Here is a 24895-nt window from a genome sequence, read left to right as displayed (position 1 = left end):
TCTAAGTGTTCGACACGCGACACCACTGTTCGACACAGACGGCGTGAATAAATGTTAAGTTATCGGTATGCAGCACTACGAACAGAAAAACGCTATTGTTATCTACAAATCCATAAAATGAACTACTATAATAATTTAATTAAGCCTATCAAATCGGCCACTCCAATCTTGCAACATTCACATCGATCTTACTAGTTTTCTTTTTTCTGAGATTCAACGCCAACGATTTTCTAATTAACATGTAGTTGTTAATTTTTTTGCCGTAGATGCTAGTGGCTCGAAGACGTTGGTACCAGTATAAGTCGTTTAATTTTAAACCGCAAACAATTATTTGGGAAGAAATTTGCATTTCGAGTCACTATCAAACAACAGCATTTCACTGAACGGTTACGTATTGTTGAAAACTTAATGGTATCATCGTTTGGGATCCCCACCCAAGATCAATTTGACTGTTTAGATGGCTAAATAAAGCAAGGAAACTTAACTTAGTAAAAATGCATTAAGCTTCCTTTTCCTTTGAAATGTTTGCCGAAATAAATTAATTGTTACCACATTGCTTATCATAAATTAATTGTGTTAATGGATTGTACATTTTTTGCGAGAACCTTTTCAACCTGCTTGGCGGAATTTTAGTCTCAAAGCAGTATTTTGTATTTCTGCCAACGAGAATTTTAATTAGAACCGCTTACCTTACAACCAAGCACAAATGTGTGTTTGGATTGCTAAAATGTGTACAAGTCTTCTGTCAAGGTTGATTTATTAGACATAAAAAACGCGCCCACACACAAATACAATCATCTGGGACTGAGGTGGCAATCTAGACCAGGGCGAAGACACTTTCCCTACATACGTTTCCCGTGCTTAGGAAAAAAACGGAAAACAGTTCGCCGTGAAAAGTTTGATTTTTCTTCTAACGAAAGCAGTTCAAGCTCGGAATTTGTATTCAAAATAATAAGGTTTTGTCTGTGAGGCTTCCGTTTTAAATTAAAACAACACGTTGAGGCCGTGGTCGCGACCAAAGCGGATGAGCGGGAGGCAGGAGCAGCAGCGGGAGTGCGGAAACCGAAGAGAACGTGAGAAAGGAAGGAAAGATTGCACAGTCTGATGCGAAGAACGAAAAAATCTTGTCGAAACTCTATTTTAACGCTGGAAACGTCAAGGAAACAGCTCTCTTGCGTCATGATGACTTTTGCCGGACAAAAATTTCCATTTGGGATTTTTCCAGGCTTGATCGGCGGTAGAAAGAGGTGTGGGTTGAATGCGTGAGGTTCGTGTAACAACAGAAGTAATAGCAAACGACGAGGCGAAAATGATCAGCGCGCTCACAAAACTCACAGGTAAAGAAAGGAAAAGGAAACAAAACACTCGGCAACGCAGATCTCATGTTCATCAAGGAAAATGTCACCGGAGAAATCAAGGCTCGCGGGCGCCACCTGTCGGATTTGCGCTTCTAGCGGGGAAACACTTTCATGGTGGTTCACTTAATTCCCTGCAACGCTTTCTGAGCTTCCAAGTAAACCTAATAACAACGAAAATTGTATGGGGTTGCATTGGAAAGAAATGTTATTTGCATTCTGGTTTCGTTGTCTGTCTGTATAACAAACTAATACCCGGTGGTGCGGTTTCACACGTGTACGCTGCCGAATAATCCGTTTAGACGTAAGCAAATATTGTACTAAAATTGTAATAATCGCCCCTTTACCTCTGTGAAGTGGACGTCCTGGAATAACTCCTGCACGAATCGTCTTGTCGTCAATCGAAAGCTGTATTCACTCATGATTTGGACAATGCTGTTGTAGAGAGACACTGAATCGAAGACCTCTGGCTTCTTTTCCTTCATCCTGTTCAAAGACACAGGATCGTTATGTCTGCGGTATGGACAGACGAATACCCCTAATGTTATTATAAACACTATAGGCGTATTTTTTGAGCTGGGGAGACCATGCGGTCGTTTGGTCAGCAAGATCGTACGTAGTCAAGCATTATAGATAGAAACAGATGGCCATTTGCATATGCATCACAAAGTTCATATTATTGGCCATGCTTAACTGCTATTGGAGTGTGTCAGCAATGTCAACGAATTGCGTTAATTCACCAATGTAAATAGCTGTGAATCTCTGTACGCGTTTAGAAGTGAGAAGTTATGTACGTGCTCGCGTTGCTCGTTAAAATAAAGAACATTTTTTTGCTGAATGACAGAACGTAATTAAAACAAAGCATGCGACCCCATTTAATCCACTGCAGTCCTAAACGGCGAACTCGATTCGAAAATTTGTTTCAACAAAAGTTGGCACAAACGTAGAATTGTCACACTGGGTTTTTCCGGTCGGTCTTAAGTACGAAAAAAAATCGACCCTAAATTCAAAATGATGCCACAGTATTGGCGTTGTAATGTTATTTGTCTTCATACACAAATGTGTATGTGGTGACATCAGACTCGTCAGTTATTTTACATAAAAAGCATAACTACTAAAGCACTGTTCCCAATTTCAACTCCACGCAGACAATCTGGCAATCCAGTGAAAAGCATTAACTCACATGAGGAGAGCAGTTTCGTGAGCTTTTATTCCCACTGAACTTCCGAGGTTAACGACCAGCTGAATAATTTCTTCGTGGAGGATCGCGACGTATTCGTCACTTCCCGGTTCCATCGACTGACCACCTGTTAACACGATGTTTATTAAAGCCAAAACACCTGTAGTCTTGTATGCAAACTAAGCATGTTTAACACGTCATGCTTTTCAAGAATTTAAAACGCGATAATTGCAAATTCTGATATTGACAATGAAAGCTTGTTCTTGTTTAAATTAGAAAATACAATGGATTAAATTGGTGTATCCGGTATAAAGACTAATATAATGCCATACTTTCCTCAAAAAACAAAGAGGTCGCCGGTAAATGTATAAACTTAATGGAAAGCGAATATGACCAGCTAATAAGGGCTTGTTGTGAGGTTCATTTTTATGCGACGTAAACTAACTGTTGTATTTTATGTTATCTGTTTTTTTGAGCGATTAATGTTTCGTAGCTGCTGTACCTTGTATACAGTGCATTGCTAAATCACGACCAAATAGCACGAACAAACGTGAAATGATTCATAAAATATTGATTATTCAGTCGGCCCAACACTGCCAACTGCGAACAACCCAAAACCGCAATTTCGACCAAGAGAAGAATAATCGCACACTGTGGGATGAATCTTAGAAGCATTATCCCGCTATCTTTTCACGATCTGTTTCGTCGCAAATTCCCTTATCATCACAACGTTGACCTATTTTCCCACAAGGGGACCGCAAGAAATGTGACTCACAAAATTGCAAACATTCGGCCGGAAGGTAAGATTGCGACTAAGCTTGTTAACAATACCTGAAAATGTATGTTAGGGCGCATCTGACCCACGTGCTTGTGCGGGGGTGGCAATTTTCGGCTGTAACTGTAATGTCGCATGCACTCCCTAATCATCACTTTAACGCAATGTGCCGTAAACAATAGTATACATTTAGGTTGGGGTCAGAAGAATATCGTGCGTTAGGGGTGCATGGTAGACCTTTAAGTTTTTCTTTGAAATAGGGTGTATTACGAGGTACACACATGTACTTTATGTATAGCTTTACAAATAATTGTAGCTAACAATGTCACGTGGATGTCTTCGCACGTCCACATAAGGAAGGACGGGTATATTAATTCATAGAAATGGCCCAGGTGTTTCATTCAAAAGCATTGTCCACTTTATAACACGCAAACATTTTCACGTAACACATATCCCAGCGAAGGCAGTCAAACAAGCCATCTTACCGAGGTAGCAGAGGTCGCTGGCTTCACTAAGCATGCTGTCAGGTGTCCGAGCACACGGAGTGTTCATGGTCGAGTGACTGCGACCGGGTTTATTGGCCTTGAGCGCCGCAGCCACCGCCGGACCGAACGTGTATTCGTCCAAGCCACGAAACTTGCGACCCTGAAGAAGATCGATCACCTTCTGCTTGCCAGGATTCTTTTCAGCCGGCGTTTCTGCGAAAGAGGGGGGTTTAAGAACACAGCACACGGATCCAACACAAACGCGGTACGCAGAAAACACACAGGTCGAATCTTTTCGTGGCGGATCCGGGGTTGCCACATACGTGGTGGCAATATTGACGCCTGGTTCAAAAGTTTGGGAAATTTTTGTGAGACCAAAAAAAAAGTGCAAAACCTATGATTGAGTGAGTAAGCCGATTTCATCACATAAATATACGAATTACGTGCAACACTACGTATTTGACCCCACTAACCCCTAAAATGGTTTCTGGTAAAATAGAGCATGATTGTTATATTAGAGTTTAATTTACCTTCGTCTGCAGGATCTTTCCAAGTCGACAAAATACTGCTCAGTGTCTCGCGCTCCTTTCCACTCTCGTTGTAAAGTGGCTTTAAAGTAACAAAACTTTTCTTTTAAAGTTTGTAAATATGGAAACGGTTTACATCATAATGTGGCACATCCGATCAGGTTGATACAACAATATACATCACACATTACATCTAAAACAAACTTACAAAGGCAAGGTGGTTTACACTTAAATGTGTCGCCTTTGAAAAATAATTCTCGTAACACATGTAACCTCGCCATGTAACAAATTTAGCGGTGATTGGTAAATCTTAAAATAGTCACCAATCTACCGTGCTGTACATTCAACATGTGTAAGAGAATGGAGAAACACGAGATGCTCGTTATCTTCATATCTCGAAAACGATCAACTCATGCTTACTTGGAAGATAGACGATAAATCGTCCGGGACGGCGATACCAACAAACCGTGTTGTGGAGATGATGTCATCACGTTCCTCCACCGTGATTTCGTCCGATGAACTTTCCGATCTGCGTTCAAAAAAGACTAATGTCTACGATACTGCGAACAGCACTGTATTGGACCGGATTAAGGCGTGAATTCAGGAAGGAGATTCGAATATTTGGACATTGTGTTACAGGGTGGTCATATTTCGGTCAAATTTCACATTGAAAGTGTCTAGTATTTCTTTTCTGAGACTCCGTTTATCTAAAAAATTCTTACAACCTTTCTCCACCCGAATGTTATGTTTACAAATATATGATGGAAAAGGAATTCGGCATTTGTGAAAAAATTATAATCAGCGATCATGGCTAATCAGCAAATCTTTATCAAACATGCAACACACAAACCGCATTCACTCACTGGTCACTCGACGGTCGCCTCGTCTCAGCAGAGGGAGAAATCAACTGCTGAGTAAATATCCTAACCGCAGCCAGACCTTCCGGTTTACTGCGATGCCACAGCGAACTCCCGACTTTAACTTTCTCCTCATCCTTTGTAACTGACATCGCCAATCCATCCGATGAGAGGTCCGCCCGAAAGCCGGAGTCCGTCGAAACTTCGGTGTTTCCCCTAGACCGACGCCAGTCAAATGTCCTTTTTTCGTTTTCTCGTCGCGGAGATTTCGGCATATCGGCCGAGAGGTCGGGGTTCGTTTTAGCGCAGTCGGGTACCGGATCCAGTTCCGAATCCACGTATCCCTCACTGTTTGGCTGGTCCGCGTTACGACTTTGAAACGGCAAATCCAAGTACTGTCTGCTCTTTATGTTGCCGTCCGACTGAGAATGCGGTAATGTCGGTTTGTCGTCACTGACATCTAAGCAGTTTTTCATGTAGTCTTGTATTGAGTCCTTCTTTGGTAATGGAGATTCGTTAACTCCAGAGCTCAGTGCAGTGGTGCTGAGTTCTGCCTCCAAAACGTCGGGAAGCGACTTAGATCGTTTATAGCGCTCTTTGTCGCCATCTCCCGGTTTTGCGTAATCGCTTTCCGCCACGTAAAAGCGGGACGTGGTTCGCTCACGCGCGACGCCATTTTCAACAATAACCGACTCGACTTGACCTGAATTATTCCGGTTCCACGAGGAGACGTTGCCTAACTCGCTCGTTACGTTTCCAGGGGTAACGGATAGTTCAGTTTTGAGCGAGTACTCGGAGGATTTACGCTTGAACGCGGCTTCTGTAACTTCGATTTTCAGCGTGTCAACTGATGCGTTGGACGATGACGTCAGAGTCCCGGAGCTCAGCAAGCGGCGGTTAGGTGGAGAGGGGCGTGGCGAAGGCGGGGTCTCGTTTTCTTCGATCAGTGAGCGTTCGACGTTGGGGAAGTCCGGGTGTTCGAATGGGTGATGGTCGGACACGTAACCCGATGACGTTTCGTCCGTCTGTTTCTTCCGGTCACTCTGACGTTTCAATGCCAAAATATTTTGTATTAAAGATTGCACGCACTTTTGGGGGATTTTATTGCAGGAAACTTACGATTATTCCTCCTTTCGACGTCGACCTCATTTTCGTTTTTTTGAAGATGTGATTGACGGTACCTGGACAAAACATCCAATTTATGGTTACTGTTTGAGAGCCATAAGGCAATTAGCTCAATCACGTTGTAATTATCTTATTGTAAAACATTAATTTCACTTCAACAACAAGAAAATAATGTAGTGGACACTTGAATATAAGTTCTTTTCGCCGTAGAAGGATTAAACTAATGATAAACAAAACTTTTTGCAGTTGGGTTCATTAATTTAAAATATTCTCATACATTCTGCATTCTCAAAAATACATCAAACTTCACCCTTTTTAGCTTGTAAAAAAAACACCAAAATTTTCCCACCCCAAACTCGCTCTTTTAATTTGGATTTTGAACTGGTGGATGACGTATTTAATTGCGACGTCACAACTTGCTCGGCGATTGAACTCGAGCGACGGTTGATGCTGGTGGTCGATTCCACAGGGGAAATAATCTTCTCCACGCGGACTCCACCGAGACTGGGGCTCTTCGAAATGTTCAGCGACGAATTGACAGAATCTGAGGTAAATGACGTGAACATTGATAACTCACATGGTTGATTTAAAAAATCTCAGTTAACCGGATTTCCAGCTATGCTGCAATGTCTGGGCTGCGAAGCCTGCGAACCTAATGATCTCGATACGATAGCTGCGATCGCCAATTAAGGGCCTGCGCAGTGGGCGATCCTGCCAATCATGCCATTGCATAAAACATTACTGCGTAACCGGATTTCTGACAGCGTTTTCTTTTAGGTGGCATTCAGCATTCAGGACGTAATTAAATGCGTATTCACGTGATTTCTTAAGTATAAAATAATTCGACCTGTTTTTTTGCAAATGTTACAAAGAAACATCGGTCATTTGTCATATACCGCGTAACGGACAAAGTTTCAAAATTGGATTTTCTTCGAAAATTATTGTTGAAAACAACGTTTTAGAATCCATGTTCTAAAACGTTGTGGAATGATAAATAATTTTCGATAACGTTGTTGTGGATTGCATAATGATCGCTCTGTGCTTCAGACAACCCCAAGTGTGACATACTTGTGAGATCTGCATCAAAAATGCTGGAGCGGGAACTGATGATGGATGTTGATGCACTGGTGGTGGTGGTTGGACTCGGAAGATCCTCGTAGATCAAACTTTTCTTTGAGCTCCGCCGACCTTAAAACGCGTAACTTTTATTAATGTCATTTAGTCAATAATTAGGTTGTGTGCGGTTTTATTTATCACACAAGCTCAAAAGTGGGGTGATTTTCAAGTCGTCCTACCCAGGTTTGTGTTTTTTTTTTTTTAACGGAATTATTGTCACACAAACATTTTAAACATTTGCTGGCGCAACAACATGACTTGTCTAAATTGTAGATCATGCAGTATTTAACCAGACGACGACTCACTCTTTCGAAAACTGGAACCGGATTCAGAATAACCGGTCCGACTGGAAGCACGTGACCGCACCAGTCGTTCCCTCCCATGTGACGAGGTACTCACATTGCTGTCACTCCTTCGTGGGCTTCTGCCGCTGTTCGTAAGAAAAAATTGCATGAAAAATAGATATAATGTTTTGTAATTTTCTACATGGCGCCCAATTCGTAGCTTTCGTGTTTACAGCGGTTTACTTAACACCGTTCGACCTCAAAATGTTCCAAAACTTTTTTTAATGTTCTTCACAATCTCACATACGAGTCTTTTCAGTCGTCCGAGTTGATTAATTCAGTAAAGGAACGTTTACTTGGTCAAATCAACACACACCAATACATCGAGTTAGCGACGGCATTTCAGAAACAAACCAACCACTAGTCAAACTGCACCATCTACACAAACACCCATTCCCAGTCAGTCACCTGGTTAAATGCGAGGAGCTTGAGGCGGTTGACCACGATGACGAGACCGACTTAGTGAGGTCACTCCGGGTCATTTGCGGGGTTACTTCGGGTTCGAACAAGAGTGAATGCTTTCGCTGTGACGCTGGTTCGGGCTTGTTTATCGTTCGTTGGACACTCTGCGAAAACGTAGTTTTGAAAATACAACACCAAAACCCTCATGGAAGAATATCTATTGTTCAATTTTGATGTTTGGAAAATGATCTGGTAGGCATTGAGATATTCCTGTGATTAAAAATGGTTTGAGAAATTTGCAAGCGCAAATATCAAATGTGAAAACACATACATTTACAAAAAATGAACAACTACTATTTTCACTAACAACTACTACTTCCCAGTTTAAAAAAAAAATTTAAATAATGCCGAACCCTTTAGGTAGAATATACATTTTCCAAAAAATTTTGCCTGTAAATCTGGGAAATTTATAGGAGCAGTAATACCAAACTGGTAAACACAATATTTATTCAGGCCTCTGAAAAAATACTTCTTAAAAATTAATTTAATAAAATGTGAAAAATGCATGCCTTTGCCGCGAGTAACTATAATCGCAACCATTTCTGTTACGGTTATTACCACTGTACTGGAAATATCGACAAAAAATCAAAAAATCTTTTCAAATGGTTAAAATCAACCCGGGCCATTATTTCACCAACTTGAACAGCGGCCAAAAAAAGCACTAGAGGTGCAACGGAGACAGCTCGCGCGGTGACGACGAGTTGTTGACGGTAAAACGAGATCGACCCCACACCACGAGTTCATAGCGAGCTCGCGTGACGAGAATTAGGGAATCCCTCGCCGTCAACAAAACACGCGTTGCTGGGAGGTGAGAGTCCAAAGGCGGAGATGAGCGGTGAAAGGGGTTTCGCATGTGCGTTTCCGCCGTGGGAATACACGTGTATTGCGAAGGCGGGTAGGAGAAAAAGGCAGGGAAGAGGTTGTTTTTCATGTGACTGTTTGCTCTTAAAGGTCGGGAATGGGACAGGTGCGCTGGTGAGACGTGGCGTTGGCGGAAACACCCGACAACAGACAAAATAAGGCGAGAACATTAAACAAAACGGGCAAACACTCAAAGGTTGACGGTGGTTTTCGTGGGAGCAACTCTTCGTTGAACAACTTTCAGGTGTGGGATTTACACGTACGGTTTGAGGGTTACGAAAATAGTTTCAGTACATAATAATATTTAAACTGTCGTACTAAGTTTTACGTGCTGGCTTTGACTCGTTTTCTGCGCATTATTGTGCTTTAACTTGCATGCTCTGCTTCCACCACAAACACCAAATAAATTATTTCAATGTTTGAACAAAATCCAGACGGCGCCAATAACCAGCAAACATTTCAAACCGACAAACCCAATCACAATTTCAACCACTATGCCAACAAACCAACCCACCTTCCATCCAAGCTCTCGAATCGCCTCGACGCCGGGAATGGTTTGGGCGATGCAGTTGATGCAGTAAATGCTCGTCCCCCGCACAGATGCTTGATGCGATTCGGTGGCAAGTTTTGTGAATAGAGGCAAGCAGTCGCACCCTTGCAGGAGGGGAAGTCCCAGCGCAGTGGATCCGATGTGAGCCTTTGCATGACAAAAGAAGAAAGTTGGCAAGTTTAGCAAATTTCGTGTAAATAATGTCCAGTTGCTGAAAACCATCGCCGAAATATATTCTGCGTGTTATACTGAAAGCCCATTGAGCAGCCAAAATGTGTGGCATTAAATTTAAGTTGTCGAACCGGTTACTTTTTACGGCATTTAATTACGATTTCAGCTTTATCGGTTAACTGTTGCCGAATTAATTTCGAAACCAGAGAGCATCATCAAGACAGTGAAAATACCACACACACGCACATGTTGTCTTCCATATATACATGATCACTTCGACGTTTTACATTGGTAAAAATCCACATTCCATTCCTAGGCCCTAATTCTTACCAAGGCCCACAGACAACTCTTCATCTTCACGAGCCTCTGAGCCTCCTCCTCCTTGCTTCGAGCTCCTTCCTTGAGCAGATGACGATCCGCATCTTCCTTGATCATGGTGCGCAGGATTTTGGTCAGGCGGGGAGCGACTTCCTCTTCCACAACAACTTTGACACCTTTCTCAAGACGACACAACTCACCGTAGAGATGGGCGGGAAGGTAGACAGACTGTCGACCTTTTCTGTGGATCAATTTGCTCGGGTTTACAACTAGTAAAATACACAAACAGTTACAAGATTATGTTTGAGGATAACTTTAAAAGAAAGCTGGTCGTTGAAAGCGTGTACAAACAGCCATGTTTTTAAATTACTTTTCTTGGATGTACCGAATCAACCATTTCCCAGAATTAATGATGGGGGATCTTTAGTAAAGTTTTGAATCCCATGTTGTTTGATCAAGGGTGTGAGTTTACATTCATGTAAATGCTTCATCACAAACCAGTTCTATGCATTCTGGTGTAATAATTTTCTTTGTGCCAATGATTTTGTGAAATGAATTATATTGTACTGGATAGAATATGGGGTAATTTTATCTTTGCGGAAGGAAAGATAACGTTAAGGAGATTGTTTGCCTTGTGAATGGCAGACATAAAATACATAATTCTGAAAAAAAAGTTAATCCACAAAACACAAGCGATTGTGCCTTCGCCAAAATACTATGTTAAACGTGTTTGATCTGTAATACTTATTACCAAATGAAGAAATACTCTCAGACACGAGGTTACAAACATACCGGTATCCACTCCTGCGCACAAATCCCTCTTCTTTGTTTGGTCGTTCGTAAGTAGTTAGTGACAACTTAAGAAGTTCCTCCACATGGATGACATACCTCTCATTGTAAGATTCCCACCACCTGCCGTAGCCAACAAAGGAATAAGAATTAGGTACAACACAAAAATACTACGTGCCGTAATTACCGAGCAGCCGAATGGGACAAAAAAAAGAAAGATATAATATTCCGGTTCGAAACGAACACCAGTCCAACATCCATAATTATTCCAATGGAAATTTAAATAATACTTTTATTTTTACTTCAGACTTCAGCCTAAAAGGTCAAACCTGTCCAGTTCTCTTGCGAGGTATCGATTGTGAAGGTAGTAATCGAATCCGTCCGGATCCGAAAGGAACCGACAGACAAGAATGACTCCGCGCTCCCCCAGGTGGAGAAGAGTTGGGCGCAGGGTGACGACAGCATGCAAATATTCCTGCAGAAGTGTCGATATTTTAAACGATGTAAGGTAGGTTGTCCCACGTTAAATCACCGCAACATCCGAAGTTTCAAAGCTACTAATTTGAACAAAGTATACTTGTATTTGCTGTTATAAACTACAGGAAACAAACGTACAAGTAATGCAGAAATTAAAACAGATTAGGCACCAATAAAAGTTTTAACGTTCATCTAGTTACGTGCTATGTTTAAGGTAATGTATCGACGCCTATCGTGGAATTGAAGCAGAAAAATGGCAGGGGTTAAAAGTTTAATTATTTTTCGCCACATTCACTTATAATCGTAACAGCTTCAGTTCTTTGGTGTCTACAGACACTCACACATTCAAACAGTGCTTTTACTTTTCCAACACAGCGCAGGAATAAGTGCCCCTGACGATATTCACGCCTCCCAAGTTCGTAACATGGCCAAAAGTTCGTGACATGGCCTAACATGCGGTTGATTAATAACGTGTCGACATCCCGCAAAACGGAACGGTAATGTATGCAAATAAGCAATCTAGTTTGGACGTCGCTTGGGAATTATGCACAATAGACTGCGGTGTCACAACACGGCCAGACCCCCACTGTGACCAACTCACTAAAAGCTGCTTTTGAATTAAATCAAGCGCCTTTGTGGTTACGGCTCCAAAACGCTTTGAACACAGTTGCTTGACAATGTCTAAATTTATCCAACATATTATCATTCATGCAATGTTTTGAAATTGTACAAACAGCCTTGGGTCGGAAACGATTTATGTCATTTTAACACCATTCACGAACTATGACGCATTTAGATTGGCGCTAATTAAATGTGGTTTCGATCGAAATTTTTGATGTTTGTTTTTTGAAGAAATTAGAATGCAATCCGTCCGCAACTTTTCGGCAGCGCAGATTTGTATGCTTGTTTAATTTCCATTTGCAAATCATCTTTGTTTGAATAAAATATTTTTGAAACCTGCTTGTGGAACGTTTACGTCGATCTGATCTAGCACGAAACCGTGAAAGAGACAAAATCAAACATTACAAATCAATACAAACAAACCATCACTGCGTTGGCATATAACAACACAGTAAACATGCTCACCCGATCGTCGCAAGCCTCGTGGAGAATATCGAGTGCTTCGGCGGCCACTTCGTTGCTTTTGTCGAAGAGTTGATTCGTGAGAAGATCAGTTCCCCAGCTCTGGAACCCAGGACAGTTGGCACGAAGGAGAACGCGCAAAAACCCGGTGGCATACAAACGACCGGCCTGGAAAGGGGGCAAAAGGTCTCAAAACAATTCTATAGAGTTGATTCGTTTATGATGTATTTTATTAGTGTACGTCTCGCAGGGAACAAAAGCTTGTTTTCAACAGATGTGTTTTGACAATTTTTACTGTTTCCAAACTCCATCGCTTAATACTGAGAAATAAAACGTATTACAAGTAGAGGAAATGTCATAAAGCAACGGGAATCAGCTTGTTCTGCTAGGCGGTGACCGACGGGATTGTCCTTACTTGTCAGATATCAAAAAAACTCAAAAAAAAAGATCAGCGTCAGTCTGGCTTCTATTATGAAAAATCGCTTTAACGCTCATCGTCTGCAACTCTTTTCATGAATTTTAGAAAAAAACAAATTATCATTATTCGTTTCAAGTGCAATCATGAAGCACAGTTTCAAAGGTAAAGATTCTCTTTTGCAGTAACCAATAAAGAAAAAAATAAGGATAACATGAAATGTATAGGCTTACTTCGTTACAGGTTGTGAGTACTTTGTTAAGCACAGCTCGGGAAGGACTGTCCTCTGCATAATGCAAACTCGACACCATCAACTTAACGAGGTTTTCGTGGGTGGTTTCCGAAGCAAGACCCAAAAAGCTGTAGGATACCAAATTAGTAAGTTACTGGTGTAGTTTCGGTGGCGTCGCCGCGCTGGCAATCGACAACGGAATTAATTTAAAGTTGCTGATGACGACCTCGAATACGAATTAACATACAACATTCCCAACAACGTGAAATGTGTGATAGCTGTATTTTATTCAGTGAAATTGAAAAATTGAACGCCAAAAAAGAGCAGTAGAGCCAATATTTTTTGAGTGAAAATAGAGCATGGTTGTACAAAAGTTATGTACAAAAATCGGTGATTATCCTATTTACATAAAATTTTTCGTTCCTCGCCTAAGTGCATTTATTTCACTTACGTTGTTATTGAAACACTTCAATTTAAATTCTGTAAATTCTGCATGAGTAGAACTTACTAGTGGTAAGCCTTGCTATATCCCAGCACCTGATCTCCCCTCGGATCACATGACAAAGCACCGAGGATGAGAAAGTATTCCCTGCTGCAAGTTACCGCCAGCGAACCGACGGACTTGCTGTATCCAGACGCCTCGCTCGATATCTGCATTAAAAACAACCCCACTTAACGCTTAACATGTTATGTTTGTATTTACGTAAAAAATGACATTCTTTGAATGGAAAAGTTTGGAAAATTGTACTTCCAGGAAGTTAATGCAAGATTTCGAAATTGATCAGTGACTCTGCGTTGTTTTTATTACAGTTTCACTTTTTTAAATAATATCGGTTAAGTTTCCAAATAAAAATTTCCAAACAAAAAAAATTCATTAAAACTACGGCGTCACGAGCGGGAAATTCCCTTGAACGCGAATAAACACATGAAGGTCACAAACCCGGTTAAAACGTGAGCAAACGCAAACCGCGATATGCGTTCACATAAATTTCCTAGCCGCCCGCTGTCGTCATTTGGCTCACGACTCCAGGCAAAGTCGGTCACGCAGTACAAGCGCACGCCGAGCAATTAGCAACCGCAACATACCAAGCACACACTTGTATTGAGTACTGCGCAAATTTCCGATCATTAATACACATGCCGTTTTACCTCAGGTAGCGATTCAACGATGGCGGTGACCAAGTTTTTCAGCAATCTCTGTCCTTCTTCGTCCGAGTGGGCGAGGAACTGCATCATATAGCAAGCCGTGGTGACGAATTTGCTACGCGAAAAAACACAGTTAAATTCATACTCGCTTGACCAACCGATGTTTCGGATAAAAACATGACTCTTTAAAAAGAGACAAATATTTGAAGAATATTTACGGTTTTCATGCAAGATACTCAGAACGCATGATCTTGAAAATGAACACCACAGCTATGAAGTTGCTGGCTGACATATTATCGATCGTGTCTATATAATGAAATGATGGTAATTGGTTGCTGACCGAACAGGCTAGACCCGTCGTCGAACAAGCAAGTGAAACGCACTATAGTCCCAATCACGTGACAACAGTTCGCCTAACAAAGGTGCCAGGCAGCGACGTCATCATTTGAGATTTGTTTGACTGTAGTGCAGAGCCAAGAGTTGAAATAGTTTCATCTCAACATATTCTTATTTTGCATGTATGCAAATATGTTTTAGATATTTCGCTGCTGACAGGTAGATTTGAATAATGTGAAAAATAATGGCCAATGTAAAAACGGGATATTTAGCAGTAAGGTTGGATAATGTGTTGGAATCTTCCGTGATAAGTGTCAGATGACACCAAAAATGCAAAAAATTAAAATTTAAACTCGAGCCCACAAGTGATTTTAACAACTACAAAGAGCACCTGCAGCTGCATCTCCGCGAGGAACACACAACACGCCACATGTTTAATAAAACTAATTCCCAGGCGAACAGGCGCGACTCCGTTTCGTGGAAGTGCAGTTACCGCTTACCGGTTGTGATCAGGCACGCCGTCTTTGGACAGATCTGTTGCGCTGAATAATTTGCTCGCCGGCAGGTAGAAGTAGATGAGTCGGCGGTAGAATCGACGCAATGTGTCGTCGGTTCCAACTCCACGGAGGAAGGAAGCGGAAGGCGGAGAGAGGAAGAGGCATTCCAACGCCTCCCAGTCCCACTCGCGGTTCTCCTTAGTGGCGAGAACCTGTGAGTGGAAGTAGAAGGGTCACGTCAAGTCCACGGTCCAACTTTAGGTCACTCACTACGCCAGCACCTTGGCTATTTTGAAACTGTTTCAACGTTCAATCACTTTTGTGTCGTTACAAACGGCGTGCTTACTTTGGCATGGAGGAAGTTGCCAACGTTGACAAGCATTTTGAAACCATCGCGTGTATTAATTGAATTTTTATTTACCGGTGCTGCATGATACGTATTTAACCGAAAATTTATCACATTTAAAAAGAAAAAAACACACACTTTGACAGCGCGCCATTTTTATCAATGTCATGATATCACGAGGTACTCGGAACGCATCCACTTTCGGCACAACGTTTAGAATATTGACATTAAACCAGTTTACAACACAGAACCAACAAATGCGACCTTATAACCCGTGTTTACGTCGACTGTGTTTCTCTCTCTTCACTCTGTACAAGGACACGGCGTCGCGATGAGAGGAACCGCGAACTTGACACCAGCCTGTTTTGGCGACCGCATGACACGGAGTAACCCCAGCGTCGCAAAAACAGACCCGTACCTCGGGGTTACATCAGGGCGGGACGAAAACAACCGATTTCCAGCAAATCGACCCAGCAGAAAGCAAATATCCGCTCGGTCACGAATTTTATTCAACAGGCGGACTGGCTGAAGCCTGGCCAGGCAAATTCTACAAACGTTAGAACGTGGGCGCAGTCGCACTGGGGAGGAGCGGAAACGGGCGAAAACAAAATTCCAAAGCGAGAAGCGCGCGTCTAGCCGGTCACGTGACGACATCGATCCGCAGTCGCGTTCCGCGGTGATAAACAAAATGCTCGGCTACCCGAGGGCGGCGAGCTCGCCCGACAGCTCATTGAGAAAACCAAGGATGACAGCAGCCAATAAAAGGAAGTGGGTAGGAACAGCGGCAACAGCAGTTGCCCGTGGTATTGTTGCCGCCGTTTTTCGCACTGGTAACTGACTGCCAAAGGTTCATCAGTGTCATGACATGAACGTCTGAAGCGTCTGCCTCTAACTGGGTGGCAAAATCAATGCTGTGCATGGCCGTGGATGACGATGGTTTGCTGGTGGTTGTGTTAAATGTTGTTTGGTTGGTTTGTTTTGTTCAAGGATCTACATTAAGTAGAAATCTACTTTTTTTCGCACTTGTAGCTGACCAACATTTCGGTACCGTTTACATTTCAAGTGACAGTTCTAACCTTGAAATATTTATAAAGCCTGCTTACACTGATGTATGGATATTTGCTGCAATTTTTGCTATATTTTGGGCCAAAGCTATGCGTTGAATTTTTTTGCATGTTTTCTGAGTCACTTAAAACAAAAATCCTGGTTTCAAAACCGAGACAAAGGTAAAAACGAAACACAGCATAAAGGGAAAGCGTCTGTTCGCTCAAACATATTACACGCGCGACGCGAGACCCTCACCAGCAACTCGAGACGGTCCGACCCTTCCTCGAACACTTCAGCTGTAAACAAAACGCCACGCCCACGATACGCCAGGGCCAAGTTCATTTCAACTGAAACTGAAGATGTGACGGACGTCTTAAAGCGCTATTAGGAATGAATATGCTGTGCTCCTGTAGCCTTACTACCGAAGCAAATAGTGAAACGGTTACCTGGCGTACATAACATACCATACAGTCCCCAAAATATAAAGAAATGGAAAAATAATGTAACGACAATTCGGTAACTGCAAGAAGCTGAACATCGAAACCACCAAAACAACTTCTCAAACCGAGTTAAATCGCACGCAGACCTTGAGATGCGTGAATACAAACCGCTTACCCTGGTATTCTTGACAGCGGATAGGGTGTTGTCCTCGGTAAAATCTCGCATCAAATTGAGAGTGCGATGACGACGTATAATAGAGAAAGTCGTGGGAGACATGAGTGGATCGAGTGATGACGTACTACCAGAACGACCCCTGGACGGGGTAAGTCCCGCCATCGAAATCCTCCTACGACAAATGGATGAAGACTTTAAAAATTTATCACGGAACGAAATTCGCTGCAGCGTAAAGTTTTTGTCGAAACTCTTGTCTACGGGACGGCTTACAAGAGCCTGTTTACGTGTGTGAAGCCTCGGTACCAGGGGATGAGTAGAAATGCAATTAAAGACAGCACACCCACTTTTTGTTTCCCGGGCTGAGTCAAGGAAAGTACGATCAACAGTTTAGGTCAAAAAGCAAAACACAAAATTGTGCAATGGAAGGGGATACAACAAGCATGAAACATTCAGAGGTAAATTCCAACAGTTGTATACAAAACAATATTGTAAAACCCTTTAAAATACGATAAACCATTATCAAAACGGGCAAGGGTTTCTTGTCGTTTCTCCTGTTAAGGTATTGATAAACCAGGAAACCACAGTCTCGCTTTTGTATTCGATTTTCCAATCTACATTTTATATTGGACAAAGAACAATATTCTCCAACCGCACCGAACTGGGAAATCGCCTCAAGAACGCAGTAACCCGGTCATGTCGGTACAAAACAGTGCGCAGTGTTTTGCATTTAGTTTGGCTGCAGGATTCGGTGGGTGGCGCGGGATAGCTTCGAGAGTGTGGATGCCGCAAGGTTCGCGCTGGTTCAAAACGTGCAACGAGGTTTACGCGGTCTTGCGGCAGTTCTGTCCAAGCCGGTTTGCGATTAAGCGCAATATATCGACTGTACAGGAATTGCAACATACAATTAGGCCCAAATACTTTTGGTTTCTCTGCAGCGTTGATTTAACCACTGACAATCATAATTTAACCGCAACCAACATGAAATACAGGCTTTTTAAATACGAATGCCCATAAAACTATACTGTACCAACCTGGGCGAGCAATGATCTCTGGGAAGATCCTGAATGAGTTGAGTAAGGTAGAGACTGTAGCAGTTTGGTGTCTTGTTCGTTTCCATCATGTGAATTTCCTGCAGCTGCTTGACTGTCACGTTGATTCGCCTGCAGCAGAAAGATAATGGCGCCATTGTACACAAGTAAATAACCGACATTGGAGCTGCGACGGTGTATACACTAATTACTGTTAAGGTGAATGCAGCAAACAGGCAAAGGGGAAACTAAGAAAAATATAGACTTAGCGACCATCCTGATGTTTTCAAAACGTTTTTTTTTTGGAGATTAACTACAAACAATGTATTTTTATTTATAACCATTCCACTCCAGTGTGGATACGTAGGATCTTGTGCGGGTCCGTGGCATTTTAGTCGTGTAAGCAATGACGTATACACTCTGTGGCTGATGTACCAGGAATATAACATGCACAAAACAGCAAATTTAAACTGATATTTATGTCTTTTAAGAATTCCCCTCGAACCAAATTCATTGCGTAAATCCAGACTGACAATAAGTAGTTTACGTCACAAACCATCTCATGAGCTTTAGATTCCATGAAAAATACGTCTTTAGCCTAAAAGCAGATGCGCTTCAGGGCAAATGACAGCCCCTCTGGAATTCGGTAAAATGCATTTACCGATTGGATGAGGAAACCCACCGGAGGCTTGCTGCGCCCGGTACATTATCGCGGAAGCTTGGAATGCCATTTGCATGCGCAACAAGCCGTGCACGTTGTTTTGGGATTACAGACGCCACAAAAAGTGCGCTCCAGAGGAGTTTAACCGATTCCACCGAATTTACAGGAACGCATAAATAGATTAGTCCGCGATCGAACTCGGTTAAACCAACTCAAACCGGTTTTCCAAACATTGGAAAATGTTTTTAACCAAGCATGTGGCGGATGCATATGATGACATTAGCGATGGTAGTTGAACTGAAAACAATCCGCACAACAACGTGACGTCATTTTCAGGACACAATTATATGTAAATATTCAATATGGAAACGTATGGAAACAAAGGGCAGCGACAACAAACGATGTAGAAAAGAAATACATTTCGTCCTAAAAGTGTTGACGGAACCAATGAAGCATCTGTTGGACGTAACCTAACGCCGCCCAAAATGGTTCCTCACTTGAAACTATGAATCAAATCATAAATTATGCAAGGAGTCGCTGTTTTGCACGCGACAAAACAAAACGATCATTAAGATAGCGCAATGGAAGCGTAAACAGTGACTGTTTTGCATACAGACCAACACACGAAACTTGAAAAAGTTCCAAACTGATTTCCTTTAAAAGCAAACGACCAACCAAGTATAAGTACGAGAATCGATTTACCACACGAAAATCGTCTAATTAAAGAGGAATAATATAAAAAATGCAAACAAAAAAGTTACAAATATAATGTTTCTGTTGCTGCCAGGCATATTGTAATTTAATAGTCTGTTCTTCTGGCAACATTGCCAGAAGTTACAGCTAACACAGCTGCTGTGAGAAAAAAGGCATGTTCGTCGAAACGGGAAGGTGACGAAAAATAAAAACTTACAGTTGGTCTTCCAATGGCAGGTCCTCCATGCCATCACTGAGCAGATGGGGCAAGTGCCACCTCCACGAGTCACTACTGTCACTAGGCAACAACTGACTGGAAAGGTGCAGGATCTTGCCCAGGATAACAGTGGCAGCCACCGCAGAATAAGAATCAGACGAGAGAGCAACAGCAGTCAGGCACTGTTACCAAAATAACATAAGCAAATATAACTTGAATTGAAGTTTGGTTTCATTGGTTACATTACATGACTATGATAACAAAGTCAAGCTCTTAAAACTGTTAAAAAAATGCATAACATACAATTACTTTTTTTACAATCTTTTACAATAAAAAAATAGTTTCAAAATACATGGAAACCACATTGTGTATTTTCATTTAAGTAGAACTTACCTTTAAAAGTCCTTGTTTTAGAAATGCAAGCAGGAGAATTGCCAGATGACTGTCCACCAGATCTGGTCTGGCGACAGCACGCACTGGTAGCAAGCATTTTCCTTCAGCCACAACAAATCCATCTGATAATCTCCAATTGTCTTTAAAGTTTCCAGGAGCTAGAGATAAATGCATAAATGTGCATGACTACAGTCTTGTGCTTTTTACCCATAGTAAAAATGTATATACAGTTTTATATTTCTATCACTTATTTATGGATGCAGCGCAGTTTCACAAATATACTGCACAGATGAAAAGTCCTGAGAATAAAAAGCCTTGTCCATTCTGTTGTTAACATTGTCATGTTTCACACGAAAAACGTGTCGCCAAGAACTTATGCAACAAAAAGTGATTTTATAAAAAAAGAAGGGCATCAAACCTGCACGATTCAAAGCCACGTCGAAGTCATCAGTCCAAGTCAGTTCATTGAAATAAAACAAATCACAAAGCACCAACATAATTCCTCTCTGTAGTTTTTAAAGATAGTATAGGTTACACAAAGTATAAATGAACAAAAAGATAAACCATGCCTGCATATATATAATTAAAGGGTGAGTTAGTTATTTAAAGAATAAAAAATGTTTGGGAAAATACAGATTTTTTTGGTTTAATCTAACTGAGTGTATCGGTGCCAAGACAAACAAACAATTTAGTTCATAATATGATCGCTTGAAGTAAGAAGTATTTTAGGCAGCAAATTGTGGCACCAATCAGTGCAATCTACTGCCAAATTATTTTGTTAAATGCAAACTGTCAACTCACTCTAACACTGGGACTTGGAATAAGTAACGCCTCCGCAAATGAGCGGATCATGTTTGGTGAGTTACAAACATGTAATAATCCCGACCAAGTACGGAGAAGTGAAACAATGGACATTTTGCTTGCATTAAACCTCATCTCTTGTTCTTCTCTGTTATAAAAAGTATATGAGTGTTAAAAAATGTGCATGCTTACATCTCTTTGCTACGGATAGTTAATATTGTTCACATGTAACACAACTAATTAAGACAACAAAAGGATACATGTATTTTAAACATAAATGAATCCTTTTACATATTATACATATATTTTATGATTTGGAACAAAAAAAATTCTGAAGTAAAGTTTCTCAAGAAAAGTAAAGTTTTTACTTTAATTTTGAATCTTCAACATCGGGGTGAAGTCGGTAATTCAACTCAGTGAAAGGAGCAAAAGTGCTTCCCATATTTAATCCACGAGTGTTGCTTTTTCTGTGAACACAAAAATATACAACATGGATGTGTGTACCTTTTTCTATAGCACGATAAATGTATATTTCACATATATATATAAGTTTCAAATATGACAATTGGGTGGGAGCTTTTTTGTTTAAGCACCAAATCATGATTTCATTCGCAACCAGACGATCTACTACAGTACCACCTATTTGAAATCCTATAGTGGAGAAATTGCACACAAAACAATGGAATTGGAAAGGAAATCTGGCATAAAGCCAATGGCACAGCCTTCACCTTATTGTTGGGTGGTTTATGAGGTGCATAAGGCTCATGCAGAGGCACTCGCTGATGCGGTGGTACATATGACACTCAAGAATTGCATTGATCATCGCTAGAACACCGTTGCACCTTAACAGCAGCCAAGGTTGGATAACAGCTGAAAGTGACAGGAATTAGTTGGAAATTTTTTGTATAATTAAAAAGCAAAAAATGTTACATACAAATTTGTTATTTTATATATTTATATTTTCAAAGACAATGAAAATATTCTATAAACTTTGATAATGAAGAGATAAATTACTTTTGAACGTGAAAGCTTGTTGATACCACTTTTGAAAAACAGTTCTGTGCATAACCTACCTAACTCGCATAAAACTGCAAGACAAGTACGATAAACACGGTCCCGCTCTTCAGCACCACCTAATGACACTGACACAATACAGGCAAACAACGACAGTGGAACCACGGGCTCAAAATTTGAATGTTTTTGCTTAAGATGGGCCAGTTTGCGCACCAGGCGAATGGCTTGAATTCTCTCTATTTCATTGAAATGACTGATGTCTAAACATCTGCAATGGAAAGCGGAGAATATGTAGCTTGTATCACTGCACAAATTACTATATTGTTAGTGTGGACAGCTGAGATGGTGGATGTTTTTTGAGAAAAATATATTTCGCCTAAAAAGTAATTTTATTTGTATAAGTTGGAGAAACTGATGATGCCTTTTTTAGTCAAATTATATTTTTTCTTAATAAACATCCACCATCTGAGCTGTCCACAGATCGCTTTGTGGAATTTAACATATAATCATATTGATATGGTGTGCGATGCCAGGGGCCTTTGGTTTTTAAATTGATCCATTTTTTATTTTTATTCTTCAATCACACAACATTAACCGTCAAAGAATTTTTTGTTAACTTAAAAGAAATGACAAAAATATTTTCCAGGAAAAGAGGTTTTTAAATTGGCCCATATTGATACTGTAAACAAAGCAATGACAGAATAATTTGTTCAAGCACCATATTGGCACAATATTACAGATGACTCATAGACTGTTATAGGGAATTTTATTGAATGGCTCTTTTCCCTTGTGCCTTTCAAAGAAATTGTTTCTTTGAAGTGAACATTTTTTTTATTAATTCAGACTGTCATAGAGCCTTAACAGCCTTTAATTAATTTATAACCATACTTTGTAATGAGGTAATCCAAATTAAGATCCATAAAAATTTGTTTGGTTTCATTGCTGTTGATTAGATAACGCAAGGCTCGAACACCTGCTGCCCGAACCTCTTTAACATCTGATACAAGGGTGGCCTTTAGGCTGTAGAGCATACAAAAATGTTAAACTAATTGTAGAAGTTGAGAAAATTAACTATTACACATGTGCTGTAATTTCATGTTGTAGAAGTAATTTATTTTCACACAGCAGTGAATTATCACAAAAATAGACATCCAAGTGCTGTACTTACCAACACATGACAACTTCCATTGGAATTTTGATCTGTGACTCATCGTTCAAGTTGCAGAACAACTATAACCAGTATTGTATGAAAACTACTTTTAAATGTGGAAAGGTTGCTATCAATCACTTCATAGATCACTTTTAACTTAATTCGTTTCATTCAAAAAACGTTTTGCAAAAATGTTAAAAAAAAACCTATTCCAATAAAACTACTTTATTATGTGAATACATATTCTCTGATTGTATTATGAATGCTTTCCTTGCATGCAAAAATATGCTGTAATTTCGTTTTAAGGAGACATTATGTATCTTGTCCAGATTTCAAGTTATTAAATGTAATTAAAAATTTGAATCTTTTCGCATGATATTATTCAAACTTAAGTGTTATGATCAGCTGTGAAGTTGTTTTATTATATAAACACTACCTTGATTAGGTTGTTTAGGTGGCCAAGTTTTCGAGCAGTAGTGACTCCTTGTTTACTGCAAATATTCACCAGCACTTCCTTCAGTATGTCATTGGGATCTGAAACAACAACAGCAACCAGTAACATTAGACTAAACCTTTACACAGTTTGCACAATTTGCCTCACCTCTTGTCAAGTCCAAGGGTATGTCATCCAAATGATCTGCACGCCCTGCAAATATTTTGTGGTAATTAGATTACAACAAAGATCATATAGGGTTAAAAAACATACTCAGCCCCACCTCAAAAACTACAATTAAAATATCTTAAGCTAAACAAAATCACAATGTATGCGCAAAATAGCCATAAAAATCAATGAGAGCTGCAGACAGGTGTACACACTGTTTAAACCTGTAATGTCCCATTAACAAAATCAATTATGTTACTTGCAGCTGTAGTGTAGTAAGACACCTAATACTCTTTACATGACAATAAAAATGTGCAAACAACATATTGATTGTTGAAAACATTATTTGAGGCGCATATCTAGTCCTAGAAACAAAAGTTGCTTAAAAATACTTACAATCTTGTCTAAAGTACATCACTATAATAATTGCCAAAGCTGATTTACGTATTTTTGTTCGCAAGAAAAAAAAAAACCTAACACAAGAAACAAGGACCAACCAACTGTCCCTCTTCCATTTCGTATTTTCAAGCTTTTAATCCTTCGTGATGAGGATGGCCCAAGAACTGACTTCATGGTGTTTACTTTCGGTGGCGACAAACAAACAACATCCCGTCGCCGTTTGCTGTTTTTTTGTCCAACTTTTTAATCATTTACTGTTGGGCATACAGAGACCTACTAAGTCTGCTAACTTGTAAACAGACATACAAACACCTGATACCCTACCTCAGATCTGGAAAACAAATACATCTTGTCATTGTAGGTAGTTTAAACAATATTGGACTGCCAATCAGACGTCAATTCTAAGTTGTTTAATTTCATCAAAAAGTCACTAATAAACAAACTACTAAATTTACTGGTACAAATATTACATGCAAAACATTTTAAATCCAAATTTACATCTTGCGATATGTTTTAAAGTAATTTCTTAATTTAAGTTTTGAATTCAATTAGAGAAGTTAACGTCCAATAACCTGTGGCACAGTGCCGTGTAGTGTAAACAAGTTAAAAGTATTGTGTCAAAGCAATATAAACCAAATGACACCCAAACATGACCATAAAGATTTTTTTCCACACCACGGCATTCTGCTAACTGAACATTAAAAAAGGCATTGCTGCAGAACCTCCAGTCTAATATTTACCATGTAAAAACATTCAGAAACTTTCTACATTTAAAACTCCTCACCAGATTTTCTAAACTTTTATTACCAGTGAAGTACCTATCTTATTG

General features: G+C 40.4%; 1 protein-coding gene across 1 annotated transcript; it reads right to left on the bottom strand.

Moving 5' to 3' along the window:
* Positions 1-746: 746 nt before the first annotated feature.
* On the bottom strand, positions 747-24393 carry LOC145898625 (rapamycin-insensitive companion of mTOR-like). The gene is made up of 35 exons (XM_082987159.1): positions 24165-24393; positions 23668-23712; positions 23503-23600; positions 23085-23146; positions 22805-22936; positions 21976-22184; positions 21631-21772; positions 21271-21369; positions 20903-21050; positions 20520-20607; positions 20102-20259; positions 19709-19890; positions 18141-18269; positions 17110-17281; positions 15105-15313; positions 14272-14383; positions 13631-13773; positions 13124-13250; positions 12479-12643; positions 11245-11390; positions 10919-11038; positions 10139-10367; positions 9602-9784; positions 8173-8330; positions 7726-7850; positions 7373-7492; positions 6654-6848; positions 6299-6360; positions 5186-6222; positions 4743-4851; positions 4326-4404; positions 3796-4008; positions 2539-2662; positions 1703-1841; positions 747-1519 (listed from the first exon to the last, which is right to left on the bottom strand). Exons 1-35 carry the CDS (start codon positions 24238-24240, stop codon positions 1478-1480), a joined length of 5577 nt encoding a protein of 1858 aa, XP_082843285.1. The 5' UTR covers positions 24241-24393; the 3' UTR covers positions 747-1477.
* Between the last annotated feature and the right edge of the window lie 502 nt (positions 24394-24895).

The sequence above is a fragment of the Ascidia mentula genome, chromosome 1 (assembly GCF_947561715.1).
Source record: "Ascidia mentula chromosome 1, kaAscMent1.1, whole genome shotgun sequence".
Classification (NCBI taxonomy): Eukaryota; Metazoa; Chordata; class Ascidiacea; order Phlebobranchia; family Ascidiidae; genus Ascidia; species Ascidia mentula.
This window is presented reverse-complemented; position numbering and strand designations above follow the sequence as displayed.